The sequence below is a fragment of the Dromiciops gliroides genome, chromosome 2, assembly GCF_019393635.1.
Source record: "Dromiciops gliroides isolate mDroGli1 chromosome 2, mDroGli1.pri, whole genome shotgun sequence".
Classification (NCBI taxonomy): domain Eukaryota; kingdom Metazoa; phylum Chordata; class Mammalia; order Microbiotheria; family Microbiotheriidae; genus Dromiciops; species Dromiciops gliroides.
The window spans coordinates 157,439,418-157,453,865 of record NC_057862.1 but is presented as its reverse complement, the minus strand read 5'-3'; the positions used below and the strand labels follow the sequence as shown (position 1 = coordinate 157,453,865).

Genomic DNA, 14,448 nt, shown 5'->3' with positions numbered 1-14,448 from the left:
TTATTGTACTATGTTATGGAAATACTTGTTTTATTCCATAAATTAAAAATGTTTTCTTAAAAAGGGAAAAAAATATGAACTGAATGTAGAAGTCTACTATGTTGGGGGCTGTGAGGAATGGAGAAGTATAAATTTAAATATGGCTTCAACAAATATTTGTTAAACACCTACTCTGAGGCAGGGACTGATTATATGGAGATTAAAAAATGATAAAACATAGTCCCCAACATCAAAGAGATGACTCTTGAGGCAAGAGCACTGAACTTAATGAGTTTGAATCCTGACTTAGACATTATTAGCTGTGTAACCCTGGTCAAGTTGTTTAACCTCTCTCAGCTTCAGTTTTTTCATCTGTAAAATGGGACTAATAATAATATTCAGCACACTGGATTATGAAAATCAAATGAGTTAATGTGCAGGGCATACCAAAAGCCACGATATTTAATAACTCCTTTTTTGTTTTTAATTTACAATGCCATAGCATCATATACAGTGTGCAGGAAATAAATTTATATTATGTGTGAAAAAATCAAATCTCATAAATGGCAAGAAATAATGAAAAATAATTTCCAAAAAGTTATTAAAACATCATGAATTTTGTCCCAGCCTGTATATGTAAGGCATTTCACATACCTTAAAGTGCTGTGTAAATGTTAGCTATTATTATTAATTTTATCTCCACTTATCAGATGAGGCTCTTTTCTAAGACAGTCCACAATACTTTGGTCTAGTTCTAATTAAGAAGAAAATTTTGCTTAAATACCACTTAAATCAGTTTCTCTGAAACTTCTACCCATTTGGTTTTCTGTGATCAAACCTTACAATACTAATCCCTGTGCTATGTGAGAATCCTGCAAATAATTTAAGCAGTAATGGTGTCCCATCTAAGTCTTCTTTTCTCCATGCTAAATATCGGCAGTTCTTTCAAATGAATCTCATATGGCAGGATATTGAGGCCCTTCACACGATTCTCCTTCATATAATTTTCAGTCTATCCTCCAGCTATGTCATTCATTACCTATTATCATCCTGCCTTTCCATGTCTCTTCATTTACCAGTTTCATCCCCACTCCCTTCTTAGAACATGTTTCTTTTACTTCTCCACTTCTTGAAATCCTGTTCAGATTTAAAGAGAAGCTAAAGACTTTAAATATTTAATGAAACAGAAAGAAGACTTTTTGTGGGGTGGGGGGATTTTAAAATTCATGGAAATCCCAATTATGTTTGGAAATTTTAAACAGGTGATATTTTAGTTCATCAAGTTTCATAGATCACCTAAAGGGAGAGAAGTGCGAAAGAGGCAGAGAAGCCAGGTTTTCTTTCCCTGAAAGAGAATCATTGCCCTCAGATGGAGAGAGATGATTCAAGAAAAAGTTAAGTTTAGGAGAATTTAGACAAAAGGGAGTCTTTCTCTTTAAAACTTTGGACACATTTTGAAATGAATAGGATGAAATCAGGAAGAGGCTATCAAGAAAAGATGCCAATTTATCTGAGAAATAATATTTAGTTTTGTTACCTTAAAAGGCTGTCAGACTTAAAGTTTTTTTAAAAATTGAGTTATGTTGGTTTAATAAAGAGGACTATTTTGATATAAGGGTAGAATTTGTGCTTTGGAGTTTCCTGATCTCGTCAATCATTAATCAGCAAGCCTAATATAAGGGTCTTCTATACATCAGCCCCCGTGGCAGGCATTGAAGAGACAAAGACAAAAACAGTCTTTCTATCATTGCTTTCAAAGAATTTGCATTTTTAATGGGGGTGAGGAAGGATATAATATATATGTATGTAAATATAAATATAATATACACATACACACAAAGTAAATATGAAGGAATCTCAAAGGGGGGGGGCATTAGCACCTGGGGGGATAAGGACAGGCTTCCTATCAGAGATGACATTTGAGCTAAGCCTTGAATGAAGCTAGGATTCAACGAGGCAGGGATAAGTAAGAGAGTACATTTTCTATTTTTATTGTTTTTAAGAGTTTAGAGAGGGGCAGCTAGGTGGTGCAGTGGATAGAGCACCAGCCCTGGAGTCAGGAGGACCTGAGTTCAAATCCGACCTCAGACACTTAACACTTACTAGCTGTGTGACCCTGGGCAAGTGACTTAACCCCAATTGCCTCACTAAAAAAAAAAAAAAAAAGTTTAGAGAGACTGGGAGCTACTGGAGATGAACACCACCACCACCACCACCAATAGTGAGTATTTATGTTATTCTTCGGCTATTCATCCACATCATATCTGACTCTACATGATCCCAACTGACTTTGGTTTGGTCCATGGGGTTTTCTTGGCAAAGATACTGGAGTGGTTTACCATTTCCTTCTCTAGTGTTTCCCCATTTTACAGATGAGGATCTGATGCAAATAGGGGTTAAGTGATTTGCCTAGGGTCACACAGCTAGTAAGTGTCTGAGGCAGGATTTGAATTCAGTTCTTTGCTTCATCCACAGCACCACCTAGCTGCATTTATATACCATTTTAAAAAAGAACCTCACAACAATTCCAGAAAATAAATGCTATTATTATCCCCATTTTACAGATGAGGAAGTTGAGGTTGAGAAAGGGTAAATGAATTTCCCAGGGTGGCACAGCTACCAAGTTTCTGAGTTTAGATTTGAACTCAGGACTTCCTGACTCCAGACTTAGCACACTATCCACTTTACCACCTCACTGCCAGGAGAGTGACATGATTAGACCTGTACTTTAAGAATCTCACTATAGCAAATATATATAAAGGATAAATTGGCAGGTGGAAACTTAAGCCAGAGAGACTACTTAGGAAGCTATTACAGTAGTTCCAGTGACAGATGATGAAGGTCTGGACCAAGGTGGTTGTCCTGTGTGTGATTAGAAAAGAGGAAACAGGTGTATGCAAGCCGTTATGGATGTAGCTTTACTAGGACTGGATGTGGGACTCAGGGAGGGCTGGAGAGGGAGAAGTCCAAGAGAAGACTGATATTATATAAGAACCTAGGTGATAGGAAGGATGATGACAGAAAGAAGGAATCTTGGACATGTTGTGTTTGAGATGCCAGTGGGATCCAGTGAACAATGTCCAGTAGCCAGTTGGCAATGAGAGACTGGAGCTTAGGAGAGGTAATGGGGCTGGTCACATGGATCTGGGAATCATGTGCATAGAGATGATAACTAAACCCATGGGAGCCAAAGGGATCACCACCTATATGATACATTTTGACCTCTACTTTTATATTGCAGATATCAAAGCGACAGTTTCTAAGTGAAAGATACTATCCTTTAAGATGCTAAAGCTGCAATGCAATTGTTACAAGAAGGAGCAGGTTGGCGATAGTTGCCCACTACCAAACTGCAAGCTGCTGCCTTCCTCCTATGGAGGGAACTGGCAATTTCATTCATAAGACACTTCTAGTCTTTGTTAGGTTAACTCTTTTCTCCTTGGCTAGGTAGTGCAGTAGATAGAATGCAAGACCTGGAGTGAGGAAGGTCTGAGTTTCAAGTCTATCCCTCAGACATTTACCAGCTGGGTGACCCATGGCAAATCCCTTCACTTCTGTTTGCCTCAGTTTTCTCATCTGTAAAATGGGGGTAATAAGAGCACCTACCTCCCAGGATCATGAGGATCAAATGGCATAATACTTGTAAAGTGCTTAGTATAGTAACTGAAACATATTAGGTGCTATATAAAAATTAATCACCATAATCACCATTGCCATCATCACTATTACTATTATTCTCTCCTACACCTCTAGCTCCTTATAATTGCAATTGCAACTCAAGGGATCGCTGTCAAGGCAAATGTCTGAATGTTTCCTTAGCAAGGACCATTTCATACCGTTTTCTTCAACTGACATATCTCAGACAACCTGCTAGGCCAGAGCACAATGCTTTTATTTTTATAAAACTTGACAGCTACTTGTAAGGCTGTGTTTGAAGCTGAGAAGGCTATTTGCGTAAATTGCTCTTGCAATAAAGGTTCGCAATAGAAGGCAACACTATTATGTCAGATAAAATAATGTTCCAATTAAAGTCTACCACAGGCTAGGCAAAAAATGTGATGTTGATTGAATAGAAAATATATCAAAAGGAAAAATCTTGGTGAAGTTACTTTTTATTCGGTTATATACTTTTTTTTTGTTATAGAGAACTTTTCTTTCTTGAAAGAACATACTAGTATTTCCTCTGTTTCTCCAGTATTTGCCTCTGGAATGAGATTTTCTTATAATGAGAACTTGCATTTATATACTCTTCTATGGTTGCAAAAGCGGTTTTCTCATGATCATCTTGTGAGTAACTAAGCCCAAGTATTTTGGCCTCATTCTACAGAGGAGTTTACCTTCAAATAATGAAGATATATCTAGGGAAGATGGAATTGGAAAGAAGGAAAGGGGAGGAGAGTATGAGCTTTGGGATGGCTTTGGGATGGTTGGCAAATGGCATGGTGGGCCTGGACCTGGTAAGAGAAGGTGAAAACCATTCAGAGTCCAGGGCCATGAGAGTGAGAGTCTGGATTGAAGGAGGAGAAGGAAGTAAGAGTTCAGGCAGCATGACTTGGAGATGTCCAGTAAGTATTGCTGTTTTCTTTCTTTTTTATTGCATTGGATATAACTGCCTGGAGGGTTAGGACTCTTATTTATAGCTCCATTATCACCTTTACCCTAAACTTTTAATAAGCGTTTTTTTTTTTCCCTAAAATGACTACTATAACATACCCTCAAGCTAATCCTTTTAAATATAACAGAACATTTTTGCTGTAGTCTTGAGGACACAAACTGTGTATACGCTGGCAATAACCAAGACAGGGAATGCCTTTAGGACTCAGTTTTCTTCAGTCTAAGAGTTAAGTCTTACTTTGTTCTCTTGGTTAAGAAGTCTTCATCTCGGGGCAGCTAGGTGGCGCAGTGGATAAAGTACTAGCCCTGGATTCAGGAGGACCTGAGTTCAAATCCGGCCTCAGACACTTGACATTCACTAGCTGTGTGACCCTGGGCAAGCCACTTAACCATCATTGCCCCAGAAAAAGAAAAAAAAAAGAAGTCTTCATCTCAGTCCATTCCTGGGTACAGTAGGGTCATTATCTGGTTCCTTAAAAAGTCAGTATTCTCTTTCCACTTACATTATATTTTTGGTCCAGTCTGATATGCCCTTTTTTAGTGACCTAAGCAGAATGTTCTAGTTTTAGTCCAAACTGATCCTGTCCTTTGGCTGTCCACAAAACAGACTCCAGAGAAAAGTGAAATTTCAAAATTAGAAGGGGCTCTGGAAGCTATAACAACCAACCTACACTTGAAAAATGATCTCCTTCATAGCAGTTTGCAAATGGGTATCCACTCTTCATTCACAGCTTGTAAGTGAGCCTTTCCAGGAAGCCCATTACACTTTGGGATGGGTCTAACATTTAGGATGTAGGAACACATGCACAAATCCCTCCACATACTTGAAAAGAGCATCTTCTCTTCCCCAGGCTAAACATCCTTAGTTTCTTCAACCAATTTCATCTGATGTCCAAATTCTGATGATACTTTATATTCTTTCCTTAAGTTAATCCATTCTATTAGAACAACCCCAAATAGTCTTAGATATAGGGGAAAGAATGATGATTGAGTCTCAATTCAGCCACTTACTAGCTACGTGACTCCAGAAATGGAAATAACCTGTCTCAATTTTCTTATCTGTAAATGAGGGGAAGAGTTGAAGAAGATGTGTTGTTTTTCAGTCATGTCTGATTTTTCATGACCCCATTTGGGGTTTTCTTGGCAGAGATACTGGAGTGGTTTGCCATTTCCTTCTTCAGCTCACTTTACTGATGAGGAAACTGAGGCGAACAGGGTTAAGTGACTTGCCCAGAGTCACACAAATAGTAAGTGTCTGAGGCCAGATTAGAACTCACCAAGATGAGTCCAGTGCTCTAACCATTTCATTACCTAGCTGCCCTTGGATAAGATGTACCCTTCCAATTGAAATCCTATCCTGTTAGTCTTAAACATTTGCTATGTGGTTGGCACCACGATAGTGATTTTGAGATGAAAAACTGGGATATGTTCCTTGAGTTAAGAAAGCTCACAACCTTGTTAGAAGCAATTAATCCATACAATGGAGCCTAATGGCATTGCTCCCTCAGGCTAATTTTCTCCTGTTTAGGCCTTCTTAAAGCTGCAAAGTGAATACTGAAACCTCTAACTTCTTTATGAGGCCTAGCTTCCTCACAGACCAACAAGACAGAAAATCCCTGCACTCAATTTTTTTTTTTAAGTGAGGCAATTGGGGTTAAGTGACTTGCCCAGGGTCACACAGCTAGTAAGTGTTAAGTGTCTGAGGCCGGATTTGAACTCAGGTACTCCTGACTCCAGGGCCGGTGCTCTATCCACTGCGCCATCTAGCTGCCCCCCTGCACTCAATTTTAAGGGATGGTAGGGAGAACACATTACAACCTGGGAAAAAATGACACAGGGTTAAGAAAAGGATTGTGACTGTAGGGTAAAAGGCACCCCCCAAAACCAAGACTGTTCCTAATTTAACAGCATATCAGTCACAGTTTCCAAACCCAACATTTAAAGTATTCCAAATGAACTGTGTGATGTTAGTTAAGTCACTCCATATCTCTGACTGGCCATTTCCTTGTCTATAAAATGAATAAACTGTAGGAGATAATCTTAAAATTATTTTCCAACTATGACATTCTATGATTCTTGTAAGCTGTTAAGTTAAATATAATCAGTATCAAGAAATATGTAACTTAACTACAAGGTCATTTAAAACAGATGCACAGAAGGTATCAGTGCATTTGTACCAACCACTGAATTAGATCCTTCAAGATAAGTATCATCTGCTACCAGTCACCCATGCTTGTACAGTAATTCTCTATACAACATCCCTGACAAGGAGTCATCTAACCTTCATTTAAAGATTTTCAATGAGGGAAAAAAAATCAGTCTTTCTCTCTCTCTCTTTTCTCATTATGATTTGGGGAAGTTCTAATTTTGAGGAACTTTTGACTTAAATTGACCCTAAATTGGCTTCTCTGTAATTCTATGAATCATGTTTTCCTAATTCTACCCTTTGAGGACAAGTAGAATAAATCTTATTTCTTTCATCTGGTGACATAGAGTCACATATTTAGAGCTCGATGTCTCTTTGTCTCTGAGTACTGAGAGTAATGCTTCTTCTAATCCTCTCATTTTATAGGGAGGAAACAGCTGCCCAACATGATGACCCTTTAAATATTTGCATAGTTACCACATACCCCCCAATTCTTGCCTTTTCCAATCTAGGTATACCAAGGTCCTTTAGATAATCCTCAGATATCATGGTCTTGAAGTTTATTACCATTTTAGTCACTTTCATCTTGATTTCCGCCAACTTGCCAGTGCCCTTTCTAAATTGTAAAGGCCAGAACTGGACACAATACTCCCCTGGATAAGAGTAGAGTTCAACAAAAGGGGCTACACCTACCTCTTCTGAACACTAGGCCTATCTTTATGTAGACCAAATTTGGTACTGGTCAAACATTCATATTTTGCAGGCTGGTGTATTGAAAAGAGAGTGGAACTCAGGAAAGACATGGGTCTGAATCCCACCTCTGACACTTCATGACTCTGGGCAAGTTACTTAATTCTTCTGAGTCTGTTTCCTCAGATGTAACATGTGAGTGATAATACCTCTGTTACCCATCTCACAGACCAGGTATGAGGCTCAAACAAGATAAAAATCCACAAAACATTTCAGAAAATTTATAAACACCAGCTACTATTATTAAAAACCTGACATATTTTCGCATACAAACTGTCTACTCATGCTTATCCTATATACTTGTGAGGTTTACTGTTTATTTCTACTAAATTTCATCTCATTAGATTCAGCTCACCACCACAGCCTGCCAAAATATTTTGAATCTTTACTCTATTATCCAACATGCTAACAATCCCTCTCAGCATTGTGTCATTTCCAAATTTGATAAGCATATCTTCTATGCCTAAAGCCATGTCATTGATAAAAATGTTGAACAACATAGGGCCAAAGAAAGGTCTCTAGGACACTCCTCTAGAGACCTTTATTTCCCTCCAACTTGGATCTTCATGGAATCTGAGAGTTGGAAGGGACCCCAGCTATTACCTAGTACAACCTGTATCTAAAAGGAACCTATTCACTAATATATTTCAGTCATAGGGATATGACCATTTCTCAAGGCACCCTATGCCAGTTTTGGACAGCTCTAATTATTGGGGGGAATTCCTGTCATTAAACCTAAATTTGCCTTTCCACAATTTTTACCCATTGTTCCTAATATTTATTTATTTATGGCTAAGTAGAAGAGGCCATTCTTTGCCTCATTTCTTACCCAGCCTTAACCACTGAATGGGCCTTGCTCAGGCAAATTGAGACCTGGGAAATAACTTAGCTTAAAAAGGTCAAGGTCTCCCATTGCATCTGGGGCGATGCATCTCTAGTCATCCCAATTATGTATCTTGCCACTGGACCCAGATGCTCTGGAGGAGAGAGTGAGGCTGGTGACCTTGCACAACCCTCCCTCTCTTCCATCCAATTCACTACAAGTCATGGCATCACCTCCTGATGCCATGGTCCTTTTCAAGAACGGAGGACAAACAACAATAAGAAGGCACTGATCTTTGTGTCCAAGCTGTGGTGTAGTGGAAAGTACGTTGGAAAGTATGAAGGAGATGGTTTCAAAATCTATGCTTTTTTTTCTTGTTACCTTGGCAAATCATTTAACACCCCTGGGCTTCCTTTTTCTCATCTATCAAACAAGTAGATTGGACAGATGACTCCTTAGGTAGTTTTCTTGGTAAAGATATTTGAGTGGGTTTGCCATTTCCTTCTCCTGATCATTTTATGAGGAAACTGAGACAAACAGGGCTATGTGGCAGGGTTAAGATGAGTCTTCTTGACTATGTCCAAAGAGTTGTGCATACCCTTATTTCGAGCAATATCACTACTAGATCTGTATCCCAAAGGGGACATAAAAAAGGAAAGGGGGCAGCTAGGTGGCACAGTGGATAAAGCACTGGCCCTGGATTCAGTAGGACCTGAGTTCAAATCTGGGCTCAGATGCTTGATACTTACTAGCTGTGTGACCCTGAGCAAGTCACTTAACCCTTATTGCCCCGCAAAAAAGGGAAAGGGACCCAAATGTACCCAAATATTTCTAGTAGTTCTTTTTGTGGTGGCAAAGAATTGTGCTTTAAGAAATGATGATCAGACAGATTTCAGAAAAACCTGGAAACACTTAAGTGGACTGATGCTGAGTGAAGTGAACGGAACCAGAAGAACATTATACACAATAATAGCAACATGGTGTGATGACCAACTGTGATAGACTTAGCTCTTCTCAGCAATACAACGATCCAAGAAAATTACAAAGGACTTATGATGTAAAGTGCTCTCCACATCCAGAAAAAGAACTGTGGAATCTGAATGAAGATTGAACCATTCTATTTTTACTTTTTTTGTTTTTGTTTTTGTTTTTTGAGGTTTTTCCCTTTTGTTCTGATTCTTCTTTTGCAACATGACTAATGTGGAAATATGTTTAATGTGATTATACATATATAACCTATATCAGATTGCTTTCTGTCTTGGGGAAGGGGGAGGGAAGAGAGGGAAGGAGAAAAATTTGGAACTCAAAATCTAATAAAAATGAATTTTGAAAACTACCTTTACATGTAACTGGACAAAAAAATAAAATACTATTAAGATTGGGGTGGGAAGTGAGTTTTACTGACTCCAGGCCTGGTGCTCTACCCACCTAGTTGGCCCATGGAGTCAAGAAGACATGAGTTTAAATCCAACTTTAGACACTAGCTATGTGACCCTGGGCAAGTCACTTTACCTCTATCTGCCTCAGTTTCTTCAAATGAAAAATGGGGGTAAATGATACTACTTATCTCACAGGGTTATTAAATAAGGTAATATTTGTAATGTTCTTAGTGTAGTGCCTGGCACATTGTAGACAATTAATAAATGCTTATACTTCTTCCCTTCCCTAATGAGCAATACAGGATTTGAAATACTAGTACACCTAAAATCCCATACCCTATTTTGGCAAACAAAATTCTGGGTTAAGAATTGGGAGGATTGGAGCAGCTAGGTGGTGCAGTGGATAGAGCACCGGCCCTGGAGTCAGGAGTACCTGAGTTCAAATCTGGCCTCAGACACTTAACACTTACTAGCTGTGTGACCCTGGGCAAGTCACTTAACCCCAATTGCCTCACTAAAAAAAAAAAAAAAAGAATTGGGAGGACTAGATTTTTTTCTTTTTTCACAGGCCACATTCATGTCTCACCTTTTCCACAGGTAGCTGAGCACTCTGTTGTCCCAACCTGCTTCCAGTTGTGGTCTCTGCTTCTCCGTGGTGGTTGAAGAACTGGGACCAAATTGTCTGGCTGGTGGGGGGGGAATCTTTCAGGCTGTCTCACTGGAAAGGTGTGGGCAGTGTCTTCAGTAAATATTTCCATCTCCCCACTGGGAAATTTCTCCTTTTTCTCTTCTCCTCCCTCTGGATTCCTTCCATCTGGCACTGCTAGCTGTCCATTGAAAGGCTCTCCTAGGGAAAGGCAAGTACAAGAACAAACCAAGGGAATGGAGGGAATGCTCCAAAAATCTGACAACCTATTTAAGAATGAGGTGTACAACCAGCTAGGCCAAGCAGTGGCCAAAAATAACCTTCAACATTAGAGATTCTGCCATAGAGTAGAATGGTGTCAATGTGCGATAAATACAGAGATATTTAAAAGTCAGCCAGTAACCTCCAGTTGATATTACAAACGATTTTCAGAAAGAGTTGTTTTGTTTATTTTAGCCCCTTTAATCATGGACTCTCATCCTTGCCTTCTTTCCAGCCTACTTATTCACAAATAAACAATATTTTAAAAATAAGTAAATAGTGAATATTCACAAGTTCTCTACTGAACTAGTCTGTATTACTTCATAGTTAAAAAGAGTTAATTGGATGAGCAGAGACAAAGGAGAAGAAGAGGAGTACATACATCTGTCAGGCAAAGTTGTGAGGTAGATGAATCTTATTTTGGGGACTCCCTATTAACTAACCCCTGAAACATTTCTCCCATATGAGGGTACAATGGGCACAGCTGTATGTTCCTTGAACGTCCAAGGGAACCCCTGGGGTATCTTGCCTAGGTCTACTCTCCCCATGTCATCACCAAGATTTGTCCCTGACACTTAACAAATCTGAAGAACTCCTAAGCTAAAGGGAAAACCTGGAGGGGACCTTACAATCCTCCCCATTAAGGTAAATTCTTTTTTATTTAGAGGACCATAGACTTGGCTATATAAACTAAGAGACTGAAACAAATGGTAAAATAATAGGTCAGCATGATGGACAAGGACATAGAAAGTAGCACCATGGACAGCTAGTGACCACCTAGTGTGGCAAGAGGACCCTCGTACCACCCTTCAAATCACCATCTGGGCTTACTTTTGCCTATGTACAGGGACAGCCCAGAAGGCTGGTAAGATCTGATATTTATTTCAGATTTAACTGGTTCTGTTTTCACAGGTTAAAATTGGATTTTTCTGAAACTGAGGCAAAATAGAAAAGACATTTCAAATTAGTAAAGTGTAGATATAAAATATCATTTCCTTATTGCACTAGACAAATGGAACTTCATAACACTGATTATTCAGACACAAGATTACCCTACAGCAAGTCTATTTGATTTGGAAATATATTACTGTAGATTTTCTCCTTGTTGGTCATTTGAGGGAGCAAGAACAAGAAAATAATGAGACTTTATAACCAATAGACAGATATACCCCACTTCCCACCCCCCTAGAACCCAATAGGATTTACCTGGTCTCCTATGAGGTGGCAGCTGTGGGCTAATGGCGTTAGTTCCTGAGATAACATACTCATAGTGGACACCTGGGTTGGGTTGCTGGTGTATCATCTAAGAAAACAAAGACTGATATTATCTTATTCATTATAGCTGTACATATTATGATCATTGTTTATATTTCAGCATCATGGATATAGTGGATAGAGAGCTGGCCCCTCTGACACAAGCAGGTGTGTGGCTGTGGGCTAGTCAAATGATCTCAGCTCTCTAGATAACCTTCTACATAAAAAGAAGGTGCCAGTGTGCATTTAAGAGGGAGTTGCCACACCTGGGAGATCCCTATAGCAATTACATTACTGATCTAGTCTATCCATAATTATAAGCATCTGTATATAGGGGAGACAGTGAGTATTAGCTCACTATTACAGTTATGACTTACAGTCATTAAATGGTTTTTACTTGCACTGTGTAGGTAGGGGTCAGGAATTTGGTTTGTTGAGAGGGGAAAAAAACAACAGGAAAAAACTTATACGACTTAGCAAAAAGAGGAAAACGGTGAACTGTGAAGGTGTGTGTGGGTTTTTCCTAGCTGCCTTCAGGCACCACTTGGCTTTCCCAGTCAAACGGGGTCAAAATGATAGATGTCACTCAGTAGAAAAATCCATTTAACTGGACACTAGGTGGCGAGAGAGATTCGTGTGTGAGAGAAGTGCAAAACAGTTTAGGACTCGGAAGGGACTTTAGCAATTATGGAACCTGATCCCCTCATTTTACAGATGAGGATACTGAGGACAAGAGAAGTAAAGTGACTTGGCCAGTGTTATACAAACAGTAAATAGGAAGATTTAGGACTAGTGTCTAGGTCTGTATTTAAGAGCCAACCAGAAATCTGTCGGTTTATTTGAAAGTATATCAACCTGATGTGAAGAACTAGCTCTAGACTTGGGGAAAATGTAAAGGAGACAAAATTCAGCTTCTACAATGTCTGGCTTCTGCTTTGGTAGCCCCTCACCCATCTAATTTGCTATCGAATCATAACAAAATCAAATATGAGAGATGTTCTGGAGGTGGGGAACAGGGAACAAATCTCCCAAGTCTAATTCCAGATCAATCTATCATCCATCCATCCATCCATCCATCCATCCATCCATCCATCCATCCATCCATCCATCCATCCACCCACCTATATATCATTATCATCTATCATCTATTTATCTAGATATGGAAAGGACCTCAGATGCTATATAGTCCAACCCCCCTTCCCATTCTACAGATGAGGAAATTGAGGACCAGGAAGGTTAAATGCCTTGCTCAGGGTCCCATAGGATGTGTCAGAGTCAGAGTCCAAAACCACGTCTGCTTACTCCAAAACTAGTGATCTTTCCACTATACTTACATGCTGTTTCCCTGGACTGAGAAAAATGGATGCAGAAAACAGAGCATAGGAGGAAATTAAATTAAAACTCAGTTTGTTTCAGTTGAATAATTTACTCCCTGCAGACTTTCAAGCAATAAGGTAACTATATTTTTTCTAACTGAAAGGCAGTCTAGTATAATGGAATGAACACAGGACTAGGACTCAGGCAAGGATCTCTACCAGGGTAGAGCAACTGGGGCTTCTTCCCAGGGCACTGCACATCTGTTGACATGATTCTTTTCTCTGGTAGGTCTCCTTTTTATGTTGTAGGTCCCAGGCCACTGCCCCTACATTCTTAGTGGGACTGTCTCTCTGCAACTTCATTCTGTTCTTGACCACTATCTCCTCTCACTAAACCTACTGCACCTCAGATGAACTCCTTCCAAGCTAAGACCCACCATCCTCCTCCCCCTAAGGGCAGTTTACCTAGCAGTAGCCTCAGGGTCTCTATCCTCCTCCTGATGAGACCTTGTGTCTCTCCTAGAAGTCCCTTTCCACACTGACCCCACTCTCCAGCTTGATATATGCCAGAATTGTTAGTTACAACTTGGATTAGGAGTCCCCCATTCTAGACTCATCTCTGCTGCTAACTATGCTGACCATGTTGCCTAGCCTATCCCCCTTATCTGACAAAAGAGGAAGCTGAGGGCTCAGGAAGAAGTGACTCTCCCCAGTTCACAAAGTAAGCAAGCTATAGAAGAGGGATTCCACTTTAAACCCTCTCAAACCAAATCCTGGGCTCTTCCCACATTGTTTTGTTCACCTGTCTCCATCACAGAACACCCACTTCTCTTTTGCATAGAACATATTTTGCCAATGTGACCCTTTTAATATTTATAGAATTATTGGCTTCTACTCTGCCAGACCACCCATCATGAATCTTGAGCCACATGAGTTTGGCTATTTTTATTTCTAATGCATCAAGAAATTTACTCAAATTTAAATAACTACACTTGCTTATTAGTCTATAAGAAAATCCCCAAAGTGAAATGTAAGAAGACTTCATCACAAAGGCAGTTTTTAGTCCATGGACCAATTAACAGAGTAAAAGTGACTGTGTGTTAGTAATGATAATGGTGATGATGATTCTAATTACACATGTTAAACTCGAATATACTGAAAATTGCAAAAAGCCTGTCTTTGGGCTCAAAAATGTTTCTCTAGGTAATGGTATATTTCAATTCACTTTGGGTAGAATCCATTAAGTGTATGACAGTGAAGTATTCTGTGTTACTCTACTA

The 14,448-nt window shown here is 39.4% G+C and overlaps 1 protein-coding gene across 1 annotated transcript in view; it reads right to left on the bottom strand.

Moving 5' to 3' along the window:
- Positions 1-14,448, bottom strand: part of LOC122738427 (thrombospondin type-1 domain-containing protein 4-like) — a 153,796-nt gene that overhangs the window by 58,886 nt on the left and 80,462 nt on the right. Inside the window, 2 exon segments of the mRNA XM_043980470.1 lie at positions 10,278-10,538; positions 11,805-11,901. Of these exon segments, the coding sequence (XP_043836405.1) occupies positions 10,278-10,538; positions 11,805-11,901 (358 nt within the window).